The sequence below is a fragment of the Centropristis striata genome, chromosome 7 (assembly GCF_030273125.1).
Source record: "Centropristis striata isolate RG_2023a ecotype Rhode Island chromosome 7, C.striata_1.0, whole genome shotgun sequence".
NCBI classification, from domain to species: Eukaryota; Metazoa; Chordata; class Actinopteri; order Perciformes; family Serranidae; genus Centropristis; species Centropristis striata.
Genome location: NC_081523.1, coordinates 7,211,421 through 7,232,915, shown reverse-complemented (window position 1 = coordinate 7,232,915; position 21,495 = coordinate 7,211,421). Strand labels below are relative to the sequence as shown.

At 37.2% G+C, this 21,495-nt stretch overlaps 1 protein-coding gene across 1 annotated transcript in view; it reads right to left on the bottom strand.

Moving 5' to 3' along the window:
* The window catches only part of fbxw8 (F-box and WD repeat domain containing 8), a 40,813-nt gene that overhangs the window by 1,881 nt on the left and 17,437 nt on the right, over positions 1–21,495 (bottom strand). Inside the window, exons 8-10 of the mRNA XM_059336298.1 lie at positions 8,939–9,066; positions 2,222–2,395; positions 809–925 (exon numbers count right to left, since the gene is read on the bottom strand). Of these exons, the coding sequence (XP_059192281.1) occupies positions 809–925; positions 2,222–2,395; positions 8,939–9,066 (419 nt within the window). The remainder of the gene's footprint in view (positions 1–808; positions 926–2,221; positions 2,396–8,938; positions 9,067–21,495) is intronic.

Genomic DNA, 21,495 nt, shown 5'->3' with positions numbered 1-21,495 from the left:
TTGTCTTCCATTATAAGTGAAAGGGAGTCACTTTATGTTTTTCTTTAATCGTCTGGGATCTAATCATCTAACACTGTTCCTATAAATAAACTTGTTTTCATGGTAATTTTTTTGTGGATAGTTTTATTATATTTTAATTTTTCCTTTATATGTTCATATTTGCATTTTTTGTTTACATTGTTAGGTCTTAAACAATTCATTGAGCATGTTTGTAGTTTTTATTGTCATAAATAGTAAAATTTTATTTCAGATTCCATTATTTTTGTGTATTTTTGGGCTCAATATGTTAATAAAGTGGGTTAAAGTGAAAAAATAATAGTCAGATCATGTTGAAGTTGTGCTGAGAAAATACCAAAATACCAATACCAAAATACCAAAGAGTATAGTAAATATTGTGGTGTATAAAGGGCAAACAGGCTCAGACCCCAGAGGGTTAACAGATGAAACAAACAAGACATAAAGGTTTGGAATTTGGAGCTTCCTAGTAGGGAGTTTTCTTATTGTTACCATTATCATGCAAGCTGTTTCCCCCTGTTTCCTGTTTGTATTTCTCTATGCTAAGCTAAATAGCTGCAGGCTATAGTTTCAGATTTACCTCACAGACATGAGAATGGTATGAATCTTGTCTATTTCCCAAAACATACAAACAAACGAGTCCCTTTAATAATGTTACAAGGTTGCTTCTATAAAACCTAACGTACAGAGACGGAGTGTTTCTGACTCAGAGACTCGTGTGAAATGGGAGTGTTGAAAAGAGTTGCAGGTTAAAAAAAGACCAGAAGAAGAGTGTGGGAGGGAGAGGAGTGACCTGCGGTGAGCTGTGAGGTCATCGTCTGTGATGCAGGCCCCCCGTGGCGACTTGTCGTCGGGGATGTTGGCTGTTACCAGGGTGCTGCTGTTGAAGCGTACATGCCGTACAGGATGCCTGCAGCAGAGACACAAACAACACCTTCAGTAAAGATCATAGCATGGGTCTCAAACTCGCGGCCTGCGGGCCAATTGCGGCCTTCGTGACGATATTTTGTGGCCCCCACCTTGATATGAAAGTTTAATGTAAGTTTTATATAAATGGCACTTTACTGTGTTGTGTGTGGAAGGTCCCTTTAATTACTTTTTTTTGGTAATGTGTCTTTTTTAATAATTTTGTGTTTTTTTTAAATAATTTTGTCTTTTTGGTAATTCTGTCTTTTTCTGGTCATTTTGTTTCTTCTTTGACGATAAAATAGACTTGTGCAGTCTAACAGAGTTGCTGAGAGTTTCAAGATTCATTTATTCATTCTATTCACAGAGCAAGTGACAGTAGAATAAAATTCTGTTGCATCCACCTTGCAAAAGTAATAAAAAAGATGTTAATAAGTAAAAATAATAGGTTAACCCTTCTGTTATGTTCCTTTTTTAGGAACAGCAATAATGTTCAGGGGTCAATTTGACCCGGAGCATGTTTAATTATCCAAAGTGTCATAAACAAAAAAAACTCCATTAGTACTAGCACTGACTCCCGGTTGCTTTTTGGAATAGATTTTAAAATGTTATTGTTTGTTTAAAAAAATAGTTTGTTTTGAGGTTTTTAAATCCTCCCTAAAAACACACTTGTTCTCCCTGGCTTTTAATTTAAGTGGACATCTTGCAAAAAAAATGTATTTAAATTAATTTTATTCTATTTTATTTTCATTATATTTTATTGCATTGTGTTTATGTATTTTAGTATTTTAGTTTTTAACTTATTTCCTGCAACTGCAATATCTGTACAGCACTTTGGTCAACCCCGGATGTTTTAAATGTGCTTTATAAATAAAGTTTGAGTTGAGTTGAGTACTAACCATTTCAATCAATATTTAGTTCAATGGTATTCTTAACCTCTCACATATCGTGGTTTAATGAGGATAATTCAATCGTTTTTCATTAAAAAATGCATGTTAAAACTTTTTTATATACATTGAAAAGACCTACAAATAACATACAATGGTTTTATATGACATTGATTATTTTTTTACATTTTCTTTCTATGAAAAAATACTTATTTTTAAACTTTGAAATGGGTCAATTTGACCCGCAACATAACACCATAGGATTAATTTTGTAAAAGACAAACCATGTATATATTGCACACAATGATATAATGCACAAACAGTAAAAAAAAAAAGAGGGTGGAATTTTCAAATTTAGGATAGAAATCATATCATAGATAGATAGAAATCATAGACATAAGTTTTTATCCCACCTGTTGTGCATCTCCCACAGCTTGGCTCCCATCCTCATCTCCCACACACACACCAGTCCCTCTCCTCCGCCGCTCACGATCTTCCAGTCGTCCGCCTGCACCGAGGTGACGCCCAGGTGGTGGGCGTACAGGGACGCCACGGAGGTCCCGGCTCGGACATCGAACACCCTCACCCTGGAACACAGCAGAGGGGAAGAAATATTAATGAACAGAGAAATGTGTTATGCAATGAATGCTGGGATTACACCAAAAGATGTCCACAGTCCCAGACTAAAAACAGAAAGTCTTTAGTAAAACGAGGAGTTATACTGGAGTCACGGCGCTCCCGTCATCTCCATCATTCAGTTTAAAGTAGTAATCTGCTCAGTTTCATATCAGTCTTTTCCTAGTCTTGGGTTTGTCGCAGTGATGTAACACAACATTGTTTTATTCATAATGGTTTCGTTATTATCAAGAATTTTTCCATGACTGTAGATATAAAAAAATGATCAAAAAAGCACATCAAATTATCGAAATAGACACAAATTGACCAAAAATTATGTAAAAATGATTAAAAAAGACACAAAATGACCAATAATAGATGTAAAAATGACAAAAAAAGACACAAAATGGCCAAAAATAGATGTTAAAATGACTAAAAAAGACACAAAATGACCAAAAACAGATGTTAAAATTACTAGAAAAGAGGTAAAATGACCAAAAATAGATGTAAAAATGTAAAAACGTAAAAATTCCAAATTCCAAAGTTTTTCCAAGTCTTCTGATGTAAAGGTAGCATTAGTCGATTATTTGTTCATAGACCAGAGGTTGTTTCGGTTGATTTGAAACCAATATAATGATGTTTTATAATTGCATTTCCTTAGGATGACTATTCTAACACTGTGAGTGATTTAAAAGCAGTCCAGTTAAAAGAATAAGAAGTGGAGTGAGTACAATAGGAGCAGTCATTTCCAGTGAAGCATGGTAATTGTGGATATCACTTCCTGCTTACAGAGGCGGAGAACTCCAAGACTGCACAAGAGACAGAGAGTACAGTTTGTCAAAGAGTGCATTCATTTACAGACAAAAGGACACTATTCTCAATTTTGGAGCAACTTTTTTTTAACATTCAGCCAAGAGAGCGAAGACAAATACAAACTAAAGCAGATGTGCCAATGCAAGCTTGAGTTCCAGTCTTATTTATCCTGAGCTGAACTCAAATATCTCATTATTTTATCTCCTTCAGGAGGATTTAGTCACCACTTTGACTGGATAATTAACTTATAATACAGAGAAGATATAAGGTAAGTGTGGCAAATGGATGGAAAACTGAAAATAAAATCTTAATAAACAAAACAAAAAACACTTTGAAGGATGTGAGAAAAAAACAGCAGGAGGAAGTACAGTTCTACAAGCAAGACTGTAAGCAGTAGAGGCCAATATTCAAATGTTGCATAAGTTTCACATCTCTCCACAAAGTTAAGACGAATGGAGAACTAGTTTGAGGATTTTACCAATCATGATGAAAACACAAACTGCCGTCAGACAGTCTTTCATATCATGGTTCCGCTTTAAAATCGCTGTTTTAAATGCAGTTTTGCTGACTTGGTTCGTTTTTTTTTTTTACTTTACTTTTTTTAATGTAATGGATTAATTATTCTCTTTTAATGAAAAATGTTTTCTTTATTTTTTTGTACTGAATGTATTTATTTTAATGAATATTTTTGTATAATTGTTTTTTCACTCCATTCACACCCTAAAGATATATGTATTATATGATTTTTTTAATGACAATATGATTACTATTTTTATTAAAATAGAAGTATTTGTATTACTATGTATGAATAAAATATTTGATTTTTTTAATTAAAATACAAGTATTTTATTAGTATTTATTATCAAAATACAAGTAATTATTATTAAAATGCACACATTCGTATTAGTATTTATTATTGAAAAACACATATTTGTATTAGTATTTATTATTAAAATACAATTATTTCTCCACAAATTATTAAAATATAAGTATTATTAGAATTACTTATTAATATAAAAGTATTTGTATTAGTATTCATTATTGAAATACAAGTATTGATAATAGTATTCATTATTAAAATACAAGTATTTCTATTCATTTGTATTATTTTAATACAAGTATTTGTATTAGTATTTATTATTAAAATACAATTATTTGAATTAGTATTTATTAGTAAAATACAAGTATTAGTAATTATTATTAAAATACAATTATTTGTATTGGTATTTATTTTTGAAATACAAGTATTAGTATTCATTATTAAAATTCAAGTATTTCTAATAGTATTTATTATTAAAATGTAAGTATTTGTATAATTATTTATTATTAATATACAAGTATTTGTATTAGTATTTATTATTAAAATACAAGTATTTCTAATTATATTTATTATTATAATTAACATATATAAACAAGTATTTGCATTGTTATTTATTATTAAAATAAAATAATTTGTATTAGTACTTATAATTGAAATAGAAGTATTTCTATCAGTATTTTTTATGAAAATATAAGTATTTGGATTAGTATTTATTTAAAAAACAAGTATTTGTTTAACTATTTCTTAAAATGTAAGTATTTGTATAATTATTTATTATTAATATACAAGTATTTGTATTAGTATTCATTATTAAAATATAAGTATTTCTATTCATATTTATTATTAGAATTAACATATAACAAGTATTTGCAATATTATTAAAACAAAATTAGTTGTAGTAATATTTATTCTTAAAATTCAAGTATTTCTAATAGTATTTATAGTGTAAAAGGCTCTAGCAGCAGGTTTTTTTTCTTGCTGGTTTCCTGAGCAGTGGGGCCCAGGGGAGCGTCAGCTCCATCTGTTGTCATTGAGGCTTTATTGCAGCTGAAAGCTTCCAGGACATGACTCCATCCAGCCTCCACCTTCTTCCAAGACTTCATTACCATAATCAAATTCACTTTGGGGACTCGAACAGATTTCATTTCCGCTTCCACAAATGTTTTCAAGAATCAGAGTTAAATGGCTAAATGGGCACCACGGTCCTGTTGTCCGCGGTTAGTTTTGCCCGTTTAGTGGCGTTACGTGATGGAAGCACACGTTTAAACAATGAGGACTGAGTATTACTGGCAGACCGCAGGGAGCCATAAATCTAATGTTGGAGGCGGCTCTGTCTTCAGTGAGCTGTCAGTGGCCAGACTCCTCTTCATTAATCAGGAGGAGCTCTGCCTAATAAGAGAAGTGTTGGAAAGGCTCGGATAACTCTGGTTAGCTTCCTAGAGCTGGACGAGACATTAATCATGATACACTGAGGATTATGTCTGACGCAGACCTGTGATTGGATGATGCCCAAGAGCTCTTGTTTGGATTTCCATACGAATAGATACCTTCAAGATTCTAACACATTTTAAGGCTGGAATACGATACACTTTCCACAACAGGTGAAAAAACAACAACATAAATTTAGCTTTTCTCAATTTCTTCTCTGTTAAAATACATGTATTTGCATTAGTATTTATTATTAAAATACAGGTTTTTTATTAGTATTTATTATTAAAATACAAGTATTTCTATTCATATTTATTAGGGCCTCGGGGCAATTGCACCGAGCACTACTGTTATCCTGTGGATTTCTTCTTCCTCTTCCAGACGCAATTTCGTCCCGCTACTATCAAAACGTGCGGTTTGATCGGGATCGGTGTACTATTACTTTTCTCTACAGAATACGCATTTTTCGCGATGTAAGTCGCAAAAAACTGCCCAAAATTTTGCATTGAAATGAATGGGACGGCCGAAAAAAAATGGGGGAAAAAGAACAATAATTGGAGATTTTTAAACGTCTACTTCTCCGGCATAATTTCACCTAGAGACTCCATTTAAACTTTAAACAGTAGACAAAAGTCTTGTGTATTGGTGTATTAATCCACGTTTCGATAGATCATATAGTTTTTTATCAATCCCTGTTCAATGACCATGATCATTTTGGGAGAAATTCTGAGATTATAATGGGTGTGTATTGCACGGAATGTTCGTGTCACAGTGTGTGACATCATCGCCAGAGTGTAGAGGGAGAGAAAAAATTTCCACTCTACAGAAATAATTTATACATAGAAACGTAGGAAAATTTGTCTTCTCCCTCACAATCCTCAATCCGGAACAGTTTTTTTAGATCGCTCTAACAAAGCTATTTTTTAATTTTTCTTTTAAAAAATCATATGTAGACGTTCAGGAACAACTCGGGACGCTCAAAGTGAAGTCTGATCAATGATAGGTATTATGGTGTTGCCAAAAATGCTTTCTGTTCGAGGCCAGAAATTCCAGTCCACCTCTGGCTGCTGTCACTCTTTCATTAACAGGTGTCAGTTAATGCTGTTGATTGCTTTGATGTGATTACAGTTACAGACGCACACACACACGCTTCAAACACACGCACGCACGCACGCACGTGCCCGTGTTGTCTGAATGTGCCAAACTTTTTAATAGATGTTGCAGTTTTTCACCGAGTAAGAAATATATCAAGTTATCACCAAAGTCAGTAGAACTCCTCCTCTGAGGACCATGAAAGTCTGTTCAAAATTACCCAATCTATCCTTTTGTTTCTGAGTGATTCCCAGTGTGCTGGACCCCGACCAGCATATCCACACTGCCCTCCCTGGAGCCACGTTACAAGTGTGAATAAAAATCAGTTTGAAGACATTTAAAGTTTTGAAATTGGCAGGAAAAAGTCGAAACGCATCCAAGATTTCAAGTGTTCTGGTGGCTGGACTCCAGAAGTGGAGCTTTGAGTGACCAGTAGCCACAGGTATGACACTCACTATTTCTTCCCTCTGACACTGGATCCAATTTTGCTCTTAGGCCGGTTTCTTTCCCTGTTTACACAGATGTGGCCTTCGTCCAAACGGCCCTTATCAAGACCCCTCATTTGCTTCCTGGATCTCACAAAAAAAACCCAACAGAGGGACGAAACTCATTTGGACAAAAAGAAGGGATGCATTAGGCTTTGGCCTTCAGCCACGCTGTCAGAGGGCCAAGATGGCCGACTGTCCCTCTGTCTCACTCATTTGTCTTTGACTGTGCGCTGCATCAGCTGGGGCCAAAGTGGGCGAGCCAAGCTGCTGTGTATCAGAGAGCAGAAATAAAGCAGAAAGGAATTGGATAAAGACTCTAACAATCAGTCATTTTGTGTCTCTTTTGGGTCATTTTGTGTCTTTTTTAAATAATTTTGTGTCTTTTTTTAAAAATAATTTTGTGTCTTTTTAGGTAATTCTGTGCCTTTTTTTGGTCATTTTGTTTCTTTTTTTTTTTTTTAGGTAATTTAGTTTTTTTCTGTCATTTTGTGTCTTTTTTGGTCATTTTGTGTCTTTTTTGTGTCTTTTTTGGTAATTCTGTGTATTTTTTGGTCATTTTGTGTCTTTTTTCAGTAATTTTGTGGTTTTTTTTGGTCATTTTGATACTGCCTCCAGTGGCCCCCAGGTAATTTGAGTTTGAGACCCCTGACCTACACTGACGACTACGACAAGTATCTCACTGACCGCTCAGAGACCTAAAAGCTCTGACGTCCTAATGGACTCAAACTTTTTTAAGTAATTTAGTTTTTTTTCTGTTAGTTTTGTGTCTTTCTTGGTCATTTTGTGTCTTTTTTTAATAATTCTGTGTCTTTTTTTGGTCATTTTGTTTCTTTTATAAGTAATTTAGTTTTTTTCTGTCATTTAGTGTCTTTTTTGGTAATTCTTTTTTGGTCTTTTTTAAAAATAATTTTGTGTCTTTCCCCTCCAGCATCAGCTGGGACCAAAGTGGGCGAGCCAAGCTGCTGTGTGGATCTGAACAAAACTATCAGAAAGCAGAAGTAAAGCAGAAAGGAGTTGGATAAAGACTCTAACAATGCTCTGGCGAGTAAACAACCGTTCCAAATTTTTCATTCAAAAACAATGCTGAACATCTCCTTCTGGCACAGAAAGAAACACCTTTAAACGGAGCATGTTTTTGTACAGTTGCTAGGAGTCATAACTAGTAAGAAAAAAAACATCTAAACAATATGATGTGGTCTGTCTTTCGCTTTAAGCCAACTACTTAACAGCCAGATGGATTTGGTGCTGAATAGAAACAGCAGGGGCAGCTTTGGACAAAGACGTGCCAGGGATTTTCCTTTTCCTGCCAGCTCATGCACCGCAGCAGCCGCTAACAAGTGCAGAATAGATGAGAATGGCTCTTTTATGTGTCTTTCCTCATCTGGAGAGCCAGGTTAGCGATGTGGCAAGTGTGTGTGCGTGCGTGGACGTGTGTGTGTCGTGTCTGGATGGAATCAAGACGGCCAGATTTTTCCTTCTTGTATAGTTTCCCAGGTAATGGACGGACATCTCCATTCAAACACAAAGAATAAAACGTCTCACATCTACGTTTGTCAATGCCTTTGTCTTGTGGTTTTTACTACGCTTTGTTTTTCAAGGCAACGGAGAGACTGAGAAGTGTGACTAATGCACAAATTGAATAGAGCCTCGTCTTCTCACACACTTGCTTAACACCTGTTCTCCGCTGCACGTAGCGGAGCCTCGGCTCTCCTGCCTCTTTCATCAGGTGTCCCTGCGGGGAAAACTATTTAACACACACTCCTTTTCTTAAACTCTTGGCTCAATTTCAATCATTTGTGATGCACGCATAAATCGCAGAGTGTCGATCCGTCTAAGAGAGTGTGTAAGTGTGTGTTTTTTGTCAAGTGTTCTACCTTCTGTCTTTGTTTCCACACACCAGCAGGTGTGGAGGGCTGTCTCTCAGGTTGATGCAAGTGAAATCTCCCAGCGAGTCGCCGACACAAGCCACAGGTTTGCACGTCTCGAGGCTGTAGACATGGATCTGATGAGAAGGAACACACGTAAACATCACTCGTTAAAAAAAAAATGTCAGTCTTAAGAGTTGATTCCAAACTTTTGATGGTGTTTATATGGATATTTGGTCAACCTTGCAGCTCTTTTTAAACACAATTAACCCTCTAGAGCAGTGATTCCCAACCAGGGGGGCGCCAAAGGTCCACAGGGGGTGGCAAAGCCCTCTTGATTTTAAGGGATGTAATAAATCTAATGGGTTAAATATATACCTATAAATTTGAAAAAAAAAAGCCAATCTAGAAACTCACAACACATGGCAAGGCTTCATGCAAGTTTGAATATCTGCAATTTTCAAAAGTAAGTAATTTAGCATATAAACCAGGGATGGGCAACTTAAATGCTGGAGGGGGCCACAATTTTTCATCGACACTACCACAGGGCCACATATAGGACCGTGCACTTAACCAGATATGATGAAACTGCAATTTTCAATGTTTGCAGAGCAGTAACTTAACATATTTCATGCTCAAATGCATGTAGAACAGTATAAATAGGAATACAATAAGGTTTGAAGCAAATAAAAAATAACCACTTACTGCGATTTCTTTTTTTTCAGTGCATGGCTCATAAGAGGTTAATTTAAGAGCTGATATCTAGACATTTTCCATGGTTTTCTTGATAATCAAAATCATCATCAAGAAAAAACCATGGAAAATGTCTAGATATCAGCTCTTAAATTAAACTCTTATGAGCTATTTTTGTTGTTATCATTATATTTGTCCAAACAAATGTACCTTTAGTTGTACCAGGCATTAAAATGAACAATACATGAAAGAAAACAATGGTCTAATAATATTTTCCATGACTGTATATACAGGACTATGCAGAAGCCTTCTTTGATAATGGACGCTTTTATTTTGAAAGGACGAGAAGGGACTTCTATTTCAGTAGAAAAACAGAGTGAAAGAAAAAAATTAATTAATTAATAAATAATAAAGGATGAATGATGAATAATGGTTAGGCCTAGAAAATGATGGCAAACACTTAAAAACAATACTACTACTACTACTACTATACTTAATAATAATAATAATAATAATAATAATAATAATAATAATGTTGATATAGGTAGAAAAAACAGAGTGAGAGAAAAAATTAATTAATTAATTAAAATAAATAAAATAAAGATCTTCTGGGCAAACTTAGTTTTCTTCCCTACCTGATGATTCTATGAAAAAAATGCAAATTTTTAAACTACACATTTCAAAAGACCTGACAACATTGAATATCACATATTGCACAAAAGAAAAAAAGCAGAGCGAACTGAAGTGCTGCTTTGCCAGGTTATTAAAAGCAAAGCACTACTTAAGAGTTAAATCTGGGCTAAAATAATAAAAACAAAAATAAAAACAAGCCTCGGGGCATTTTTCATTTACGTTCAGAGAAGCACACCATTGCATCTGTCTCGATGGTTGCAACAAACTTTCTTCATTCAAACTACAATGATGTCATCTGGAGCTGGCCTAATTGGTCAATTAGCGGCTGGTGTTTTCTCATCCAAATGAGAGAGAACAAACAGGATAACCGCCAGGCAAAATTGTCTTTGAATAATTAAAAACGATTAAGAAATTAAACCAGGGAAAGAGGGAGGGAAAGAGAGAGCCAGAAGGTAGAGAGAAAGAGAGAGAGGTGGAGATGGAGAGACAGCGACAACAGATAAAGAAGTTTGACGGAGAAGAAAACAGAGGCATGATGTAAGCCTTGAGGAGGCGCCAGCAGTTTTTTGTGTGTCCCTTATTCGGGCCAAGTAGAGCTTTAATTGTGCACCACCCCGGGGCAAAGCCCAAATCACACCGGACTTTGAAATGACAGCTTGATAGGATTTGGACAGCGGAAGAGAGGGGGCAAGCTGAGAAAAAGGGAGGAGGGGGGAGGCAGAAATGAGGTTCAGCCTGCTGTTCTCGATGAATCGTTGCAGTTTCGGGAAGATATTTTTTATTAAATATCCGCCCACCTCGCCCACTAAAATGAAGAAATGTCGCTGAGGGATGTGAAAGGAGCCGCTTTGTGATTATAAAGGGGGCTGTTTAGAGACTGCAGCAGCATGTAGTGAGGAAGAATAATCATCAGCGTGGCTATGGACGAGTTGTTAGGTTAATGCACTTGCTGGAGCCCTTTTGAGGCTTGCAGACAAAGGAAACTTTAATGGCGGCTTGTACTTGGACGTTAATGTAATTACTCTCTTTGCTTTTATAAAAGATGAAAAAATTTGGCAATTATTGCTGCACTTTTGAGAAAACCTTTTATGTTGCCGCTGGCTGTATTGTTGTAACACATTTGGCCAAAGTGCACCATTTGGTTTGTATTAATCTGCAGGGCTCGGAGGGCCAAGTGGCGAAAGGTTTTCACTCCACCGGTTGATTTCACTGCAGAAAGTAGAGACTAGGGATGAAACCTGCCAACTCCAACATCTATAATGCTAACGATCAATTAATTGATTAATCGGTATGTTTTTCTACATACTCCAGTATGTAGAAAAACATTCATAGATGGACAAAACAAAACAAAACAAAAATAAAACAAAACAAATATATACATATATATATATATATATATATATATATACAGGCTTTTGCATAGTACTGTGTATGTATATATATATATATATATATATATACTATGCAAAAGCCTGTTTTGATAGACGCTTTTATTTTGAAAGGACCAAAAGAGACTTGATCCTGTCAATTTTGATCAGACTTGCATATATAAGTGTGTTTTGTGTTTAAATAAGTTTGAGTGAGTTTAATTTAAGAGCTGATAACTAGACATTGCATGGACTGTTGCGGGACTAATAAAGGAAATCTTATGCTGTGTTCAAATCCCCATACTTCCAAGAGTACACTTAAACGCAGTACACTATCCGCACTTACTAAGTACGCAGATTTCAGCAGGTGAGTGTTGTTCCAAATCTAATACTCCGTGGTGCACTTACCGGAAATGACCCTCGCAACGGCTGCCGCGGCTCGTCACCCGCAAAAAACTTCCGGCTTTAAATGGCGAAAAAATTATCCTTTGTGTTGTTTAATCTTTACTTCTACAATCAGGCAATATGGCTCCATTAACGCAGCAAATGTGGAAAATGCGCCGGCGTCGCCGGCCGCCATTACAAAATTTTTTTTAGAGCTGAGCGGCTCTGCCTGGCTCCGCCTCTTCCGCTACGTAGACAAGATGGCGGCCGTTGAGTGCGTATGGTGTACATCATTCCACACTCAGCGTTTTGACCGTTATGAGGGCAACATCCGGATCCTTTAGGTACACATTTTTTCACCGCGATCAGAATCGGAACACCCTGCGTACTCAAGCTAAGTATAGTGAGTACGGGAAGTATGGGTATTGGAACACAGCATTAATCTTAATTAATTTTAATTCACATACAGCTGCAGAACTGAACGCTCTGCCGTGTCATATTGTATGTGCGTTTTATACGTTTTGGACGGGTTGATGGCAAATTTCATTGCAGCAGTACTTGTTACTCTGTGCAATGACAATAAAGGCTTCTGATGTTCTGACGGGGTGTTTCAGTTCAGTGAGTACTGATAAATCAGAGATAAAATGTAATTAAAAAAATAGACAAACAGACCAATTAAAAATTCCAAGTGACCGTCCAAATTCTTAACGACCATTAATCGATCATCGATTAATTATTCCCATCTGTAGTAGAGACCAAAACTAACAAGTGGACTCAGCAGCTGAAGGAGAAATGAAAGGATGGAGTGAAATCTGCAGACTGTTGGCTTTCCGTGGCCCATGATTCCCCATCGCTGTCAAACACAAACACCCACAACTGAAACAAATATGGATTGAGAGCTACATTTGGTTCAGACACCATGTGGACAAACAGAGATTAGCACATTGGACCAGATGCATGATAATGGCAGGTTTGTGGTTTGATGTCATTCGGGAGTGCATTTCCAACTCTTCCCACAGAGAAACAGCCGAGGCTCAAACTTGCACAAAGTATACAACGGTTGCATTGTGTTGTGTGTTTGAAGCTTGTGCACAGTTAAAATTTGATTTCTCCCCGGACAAACAAAAAAGCTAGTGGGAAAGGAACAAGAAAAGTGAATCACAAAGTAGTTTAGTTGTTCTGCTCGGCTCATTAGTGGTTTGTGGTTAGAAGCGGTTGGCTGTTGCCCAAACTAATTAAACAACAGCAAGATGGATAAATAAAGAAAGGAGACGCCCCGGTGTCATGCACTGTTCTGAAGGCACATACTGGAACTTTAACTTTCTGAAACAGCAACATGCATGACTTTAAAGGGGACATGTTCATGCTCATTTCAGGTTCATCCTTGTATTTCAGGTTTCACTAGAACATGTTCACATGCTTTAATGTTAAAAAAAACAAAACACTTAATTTCTCTCATACTGTCTGTCTGAATATACCTGTATTCACCCTCTGTATGAAACGCTCTGTTTTAGCGCCCGTGGGGGCAGTAAAAGGAAAAGAAGAAGAGGAGGAGAAGGAGGGGAAGCAGCAAGCAGCCATAATGACGTAGCAGGGGCCGGCGGCTCGTTAAGAAGAGTAAGAACGAATCGAAGCTTCACAGTCCTGCTAATAGGCTAACAGTTAGCTCTGTAGCAGTACAGTGTGTATGTGCTGCTGCTGCAGGAGGTGTTCACTTAGCGATCTCTGTTTGTTTACAACAAGCACCGGACACTGCACAGTTAGCATCCCGGTTAATTCAAGATCGCTATGTTTATGATAATTAGGGCCTCGGGGCAATCGCACCGAGCACTGGTGCCATACAGCAATAGCTGTAGGGACCAGTGCTCGGTACTACTGTTATACTGTGGATTTTTTCTTCTTCCTCTTCCGGATGCAATTTCGTCCCGCTTCTAGTCCTACAACTCTTCAAGTTGTAGGACTAGTTTACAAATTATACATCAAAACGTGCGGTTTGATCGGGATCGGTGTGCTATTACTTTTCTCTACAGAATCCAAATTTTTGAAAAACTGCCCAAAATTTTGCATTGAAATGAATGGGACGGCCGAAAAAAAATGAGCGAAAAAGAACAATAATTGGAGATTTTTAAACGTCTACTTCTCTGGCATAATTTCACCTACAGACTCCATTTAAACTTTAAACAGTAGACACAAGTCTTGTGTATCGGTGTATTAATCCACGTTTCGATAGGTCATATAGTTTTTTATCAATCCCTGTTCAAAGACCATGATCATTTTTGGAGAAATTCTGAGATTATAATGGGTGTGTATTGCACGGAATGTTCGTGTCACAGTGTGTGACATCATCACCAGAGTGTAGAGGGAGAGAAAAAATTGTCAAAAAATAAATTTGAAAACTGCGCTCCAGGCACCAAATTCCACTCTACAGAAATAATTTATACATAGAAACGTAGGAAAATTTGTCCAATCCTCTGGTAAAGCTGTCAGAATTATAGTTTGGGCGTACGACGCACAGATGATCCACCAATATGCACCAACAGCCTCATTGGCTCCCATATTAAAAACGCAGGAAGATTTCGGAAAAAAGGGTGATGGAACAGTTTTTTTAGATTGCTCTAAAAAAGCTTTTTTTTCATTTTTCTGAGAAAAAAAACATATGTAGACGTTCAGGAAGAACTCAGGACGCTCAAAGTGAAGTCGGATCAATGATAGGTATTATGGTTTTGCCAAAAATGCTTTCTGTTCGAGGCCAGAAATTCCAGGCTGTCCACCTCTGCTGTGACTGAGCCGGAACAGATGCCAGTTAATTCTGTTGATTGCTTTGATCTAATTGCCTTTGATCTTTGATGTGATTACAGTTACAGACACACACACACACACACACACACACACACACACACACACACACACACACACACACACACATGCGCGCGCGCGCGCACGTGTAAGTGCGCACACTCCTCACACATGCATACATATGCTTCAAACACACGCACACACACACAGGTAACTTTATGTGATTTTAATTACACACACATACACATACACACACACACACACACACACACACACACACAGGTAACTTTATGCGATTTTCGCTACACACAAATGCGCGCGTACGTTTGAAATCTCTGAAGAATCTCATCATAGTGTACACACACCAGCAGTAGCCCCCGTGGCCCTTTCAGAATTTCCCCAGAGGAAATTTTCTAGTTAGCCATGCTGCTTTGTTTTGATCAGCTGCTGATGTTGTGCAGTTAGCGACGACGGCCACAGTTGCGTCTCCCATGTGTAATCATATGTGATCATGGTTGAAACTGTCGCTAAGCGATTACGCGACAATCGAAAACCATACGTCACCTCCAGAGTCTCATTAATCCCTCTGGGTTTTTTTTTATTTTTTATATATTTTATTTGAACTTTTATAAATTTTAGTTTTAGTTTCAATTTGTGGAAGAAGAAGTTTTTCAAAAGGTCATGCTTAGATCATGCATGTAAAGAGTTATAATAAAACATTTCAAAATGCATGTGCAACTCTGTTAAATAAAAGTCTGTTGGTCCAGTCATATATTGTGTCATTGTAGTTTTCTGAAAATCTCGTCTTGTTTTCATGAACCTAATATCGTGTCTCGTCTCGTCTTGTGAGCTAAGAGTATCATCAGACCCCTAACCCGTACGAACCCTGATCCATCTTCTTTCGTTCCGAGTCCCATCTACATACAAATTGTACAACAAACGATTCATTCTGCCTTCTACACTGCAAAAAAAGAAAAGTTGGGTGAACTCAAAATTTCAAGGCAACAAACTTTTTCAAGTTGGGCAATTAAACTAAATATTTTAAGTTTTGTTTTTAAGTTTGCTCAACTCTGAATTTTTTAACTTATAATTTTACATTGTATTAACTTTTAATCCTAACTTCTGCAATGTGCTGAATTGGCACGATTGTAACGCCGCTATGAAATGTCAGCTAATGTTGCAACCGCAATTTTGAGTTAGCATTGATACGCTAATGGCTACTCTTGTAGATGCAACAAGCAGCGCTGCTAGCATCAGTTAGCCGCTAGCATCAGTTAGCCGCTAGCATCAGTTAGCCGCTAGCATCAGTTAGCCGCTAGCATAAGTTAGCCACTAGCATCAGTTAGCCGCTAGCGTCAGTTAGCCGGTAGCTTTCGCTAATGACCGAATTTCACCTCTTTCCCGCATTTCACAACAAATAAATAAGAGTTAGCAGAATTGTCCCTTGTTGTGAACCCCAACTTAAAGATATAAGTAACAACAACTCACAAACTTGTTTTTGAGCAGACAACTGTCTTCCTTTGTTGTGCTAACTTACATTACTGCCCTAAATGTCAATAATTTATATTTCCAAGTTTTACCAACTTAAATCACTGTTTTAGGCAAAAAATAAAGTTGGCATTTTTTTGCAGTGTATGAGTCCAAGCAGCCCTCTGAACTCGAGGCAATGAGAGGAGGACAGGTTTTCTGACAGCACTTGTTTCTCTCTGCTCTGTGGTGGATCCACTGCAGTGGACGGGTGGTTTGCCAGTGGAGGTGCCAGCTCGTGCTGAATGCCCAGCCATGAGCTGGGTGGGTGCCTGGGTGCCCCCGGACCACTGGCAAGAAGGTGGCGAGTAGTAATGAGGATCTGGAGACTGGCTCCGACCACACACACACACACACACACACACACACACACACACACACTCAAAGACACACACACACCTGCTGACAACACCGACAAAGACTGGGGAATGCTCGAAGACAAAGCCACAAGCGAAATGATAACGAGTGCCAAAAAAACATGATAAAGAATCTTTTATATCATCAACACAAAGCAGCTGTTGCGTTTTTTTCTGTCGGATTTTTGAGACAAAACTGCAGCAAACTCGGTGATGGAGTTCACAAAAACGAGACAATGTGTTTGAGTTCATCTAAGTCAACATGTTGTAAATTAAAAATGTTTCACTCCTGTGAGACACAGAGGTGTGAGATGACTTTTTTTGAATGCCTTTTCGACAGATTTTAATGAAGCATATGTTTTCTTACAAACAGTCTATTCATGTTTTGTCTTCTTCGCAGTATGAAATTGCTGCGAGAAGAGTGACAGACAGGTTAATTACATTTGTGGAATATTTTTAATTAGTAAGAGAGGTATGCTAATCATGAATTGGCATGATTTAGAATTTAGTTTGGGCTGAGATCACTATGGCAACAACAAAGTTTAAAAGACTTTTCGAGCTTCTTTTTATTACAAATAAGATGAATTGAATCTAAAATGTTCTAAATGTTATTCATAACTTTTACTCTTGACTTGTACGCTGATTTCATTTGGTTTTATAGGACTATTGACTGTATACGTTTTGAAAGAAAATGAGGCCGAAGTGCCACAAAATTCTTCAACAACAGGAAAAGAAAAAGTTGGAAAGCTTGAAATTTGGAATTCAGATTTAGGGACTTTTCACTTTTGACGGCTCAGTGTGAAACAGCACACATGTGCAGAAAAAAATGCAAAAAAAATACTAAAAACTTTGAAATATTAGCAGAAATACAAATGTCAGCAATAATAGGATGCGTGTGGCAACTAATGAGTGTTTTCATTATTGATTTATCTGTTGATTATTCATATTGTCTTTATTATAAGATGTCAGTAAATAATCTGAGGTCAGTCTGTCTGACTAACGGTCAGAGAGATATGAACTAGACACACACACACACACACACACACTTATAAAAGTTTTCAATTTTTTTCATTAGTTTTGGTTTTAGTTGGGTTGTGAATTTTTGTTTTCAAATTCAGTTAGTTTTAATTGGTTTTTAGAGTGAGTTTTACTTTAGTATTATTTTTTTAGTTTAGTTTCATTTAGCTTTAGTTTTTTTGTAATGGGGTATTTTTGCCTTTATTTCCTTTGCCTTATCCATCTTCATTATGTATAAAAAAAGTTGACAAAGACGAAAACGAAGGACATTTTCACTATAATTTTAGTTAGTTTCGTTACCACACAATACAGTTTCAGTTAAAACAAAGTCTGAAATCTCAAAAAAGCCTTTAAAGAAGTGAGGACCGGCTGAAATGTCCTCACTCTGTTGGTTAAAAACGTGTTCCGGTCCTCACTATGTAGGAAGAACAAGAACACACACACACACACACACACACACACACACACACACACACACACACACACACACACACACACACACACACACACACACACACACACACACACACACACACACACACACACACACACACACACACACACACACACACACACTTCTTGCTTTTATAGACAGATAACAAGGTGAGGCTGTGTTTTTTTATTATAGTGGGGCGGATTAGCTCAATATTTTACAACAATCGTTCACTTTGTGATAAAAGCATGAAATTTGGTAGATGTGTTGGTGAATATGTTTCGAACATATCTGGATATTGGGCCACCTCAAAAGCGCCCCCTAGTGGCCGTGGCAGGCATTTGTTATACAAATAAATCAATGATGAATAAAAACTGCCCTTTTAATAATACCAACTGGTGATGAATTGTATATTGTTGGAAAGCCTGATTAGTCACCTTTACAACGAGGTACAGCTTGTAAGGATCGTGCATTCATGGAATGAGCAACGGGGCTAAACGTGTGGGTAGCACCCCCCAAAAATGTGCACCCCCTGTGTAGTGGGGCAGATTAGCTGAACAATCGTTCATTTTGTGATAAAAGCATCAAATTTGGTACACTCATTGCTGAATACATGTTTAATGAATCTGGATATTGGGCCATCGCAAAAAAAATTATGATGGCTGTGGCGGCCATTTTTAAAAATGGTCATTTAAAAGCGGCCATTTTTAAAAATGGCCGCTGGTGGTTACTGGCGAGGAATGCTTTGCCTACCCTACAGCTGCTGTTTCACGTTTTCAGCACCACAAATATAATTTAGAGACATGTTAAAGTGACAAAAGCTTTATTACAGTCTAATAGAAAAGAACATTAACTTTGTATAACATTTTATTAGGTCTTGATATTCCCATTCACAGGCTACGGCCTCCTCTTTGGCTTGTATTCTTCTGTTGCTCCTTAAAAAGAAAAAATAATTTTCAATATTGTATGACCTGCAACAATAAAAACAAAACACTTTTAGACAGAGAAAAAAATCATACATTTTAAAAATTCTACTAGGGTTACTTGTAGCAGGTTACTCTTTCTGGCAAAATCCTTGTACTGAGGTGTGTGACTTAGTCAGGCGGCTTAGCCAAATAAAGGGGACACGCCGGACAAGAGCACCACATTTTTTCCACATACTCTCTATCATTATAGGTTTCAATTTTTAGTAGGAGCCACTTCATCAAGATTGCGGTGATGGCAGCCATATAAAGTCTATGAGAAATGCTATATCTTCCAAGCCACTTAGAAGGTCAATCTTGGTGTCAAAATATACATTTTCTGGGTCCAGGAATCATTTAAAGCTATTGAGAATATCACTAGATGATTATTTGATCAAATAGATATGTTCATTTTCACTCAGACTGGGCAACTCGCTTCAAGTGCTGCAGCAGGGTATCCTGAGTTGAAACTGTTTGGAATCAATGTTCACGGGAGAGTGTGGATTAGCTGCCATGTACACTGCTAAAAAAAATCAAGGGTACGCTTTCATCTCATGTCAGATCTTGATCAACAAATTATTTACAGTGAGTCATCCAGTGATATTCTCAATAGCTTTAAATGATTCTTTGACCCAGAAAATGTATATTTTGACACCAAGATTGACCTTCTAAGTGGCTTGGAAGATATATTGGTTCTCATAGACTTATGGCTTATGGCTTATATGGCTGCCATCTCCTCAATCTTGATGAAGTGGCTCCTACCAAAAGTTGAAACCTTTGGTGATAGAGAGCATGTGGAAAAATGTTGGTGCTTTTGTCCGGCGTGTCCCTTTCTTCTCAAATCTGGTCCTAAGCCGCCTGACTAACTGTGATGGAGTTATAAAATACATTTAAAAAAAGAAAAAAAGAACCACATGGGCAAAGGAGACATTACATATACTGTGTGTGTGCCTGTGTGTGTGTGTGTGTGTGTGTGTGTGTGTGTGTGTGTGTGCAGAGAGGGATGTCCACATTCCACAGGACATAATTTAACAGTGTCTTATTAAGCTTTCACACCCAACAGCCACTGATACATGTTCCAAGCTAACTAGCTAGCTTAAGTACCTATTTTTGCTATCTTGCTAATTTACTTTTCGGCCAAGGCCCATGATGATTGTTTTTCTCTTTAGCCTTTATGATGTTCATAGCATATTTTATTCATAATTATAACAGGTGAAATAAAATATTTAGACATACCTTGATGGACAGTCCACTGCACTGCTTGTCCCAGGAAGCAAATGCTAGCTAGCTCATTTGCTAGCTAGCTCGATGGCTAGCCCGATTGTGGTGGGGCAGGAAAAATAACTGAAAGAGTGTCTAACTGGATTTTTGTTAATTTAATATGGGTATTTGCATTTTTTAATTTACGTTTGTATATTTAGTTTAAATTTTTTAAATATTTTAAGAAATAATTTAAATATTTTTTGTAATTTTAACGAAGAAAATGACTGCTATGGCCACTAGGGGGCGAATTTGCGATGGCCTAATATACAGATTTGTTTGAAACATATCCACCAACATATCCACCAAATTGTGTGCTTCTATCACAAAATAAACAATTCTTGTGATTTATTGAGCTAATCCGCCCCACAGGGGATGCACATTTTTGGGGGTTGCTACCCACACGTTTAGCCCCGTTGCTCATTCCATGAATGCACGATCCTTACAAGCTGTACCTCGTTGTAAAGGTGACTAATCAGGCTTTCCAACAATATACAATTCATCACCAGTTGGTATTATTAAAAGGGCAGTTTTTATTCATCATTGATTTATTTGTATAACAAATGCCTGCCACGGCCACTAGGGGGCGCTTTTGAGGTGGCCCAATATCCAGATTTGTTCGAAACATATTCACCAACACATCTACCAAATTTCATGCTTTTATCACAAAGTGAACGATTGTTCAGCTAATCCGCCCCACTATTACCCCTCACTGCTACTTTCTCCTCGGTCCACTATGTGGTGCTTTAGTGCTGCAGCTGAATCAGTGTGTGTCTTTCTAATAGAGGGTGATGTCAGTGGAGGAGCTTTGCCAAAAACCTGTCAATAACAAACAGATTGCTGCACACACACACACACACACACACACACACGTAGACACACACACACACAGCATGCTCGGGCGGTACTCGCTGTTTTAAAGCTTCCTCTTGGCCGGTCGCCACAGCAACTAACATCTGCTTTTTAATGAAAAAATAATCTTTGGATGCAGCAGCAGCTTTCTTTCTCCTCTGTTGTGTCCATTAACATTGACAAAAACTATCTTGATGAAGTGCTTTAAAGCGTAATGACTGCTGCGTAGCTGCCGCCTGATCCCAGCAGAACCATTCGTCTCATGGCTCTTTGTGCTTTCTAAGTA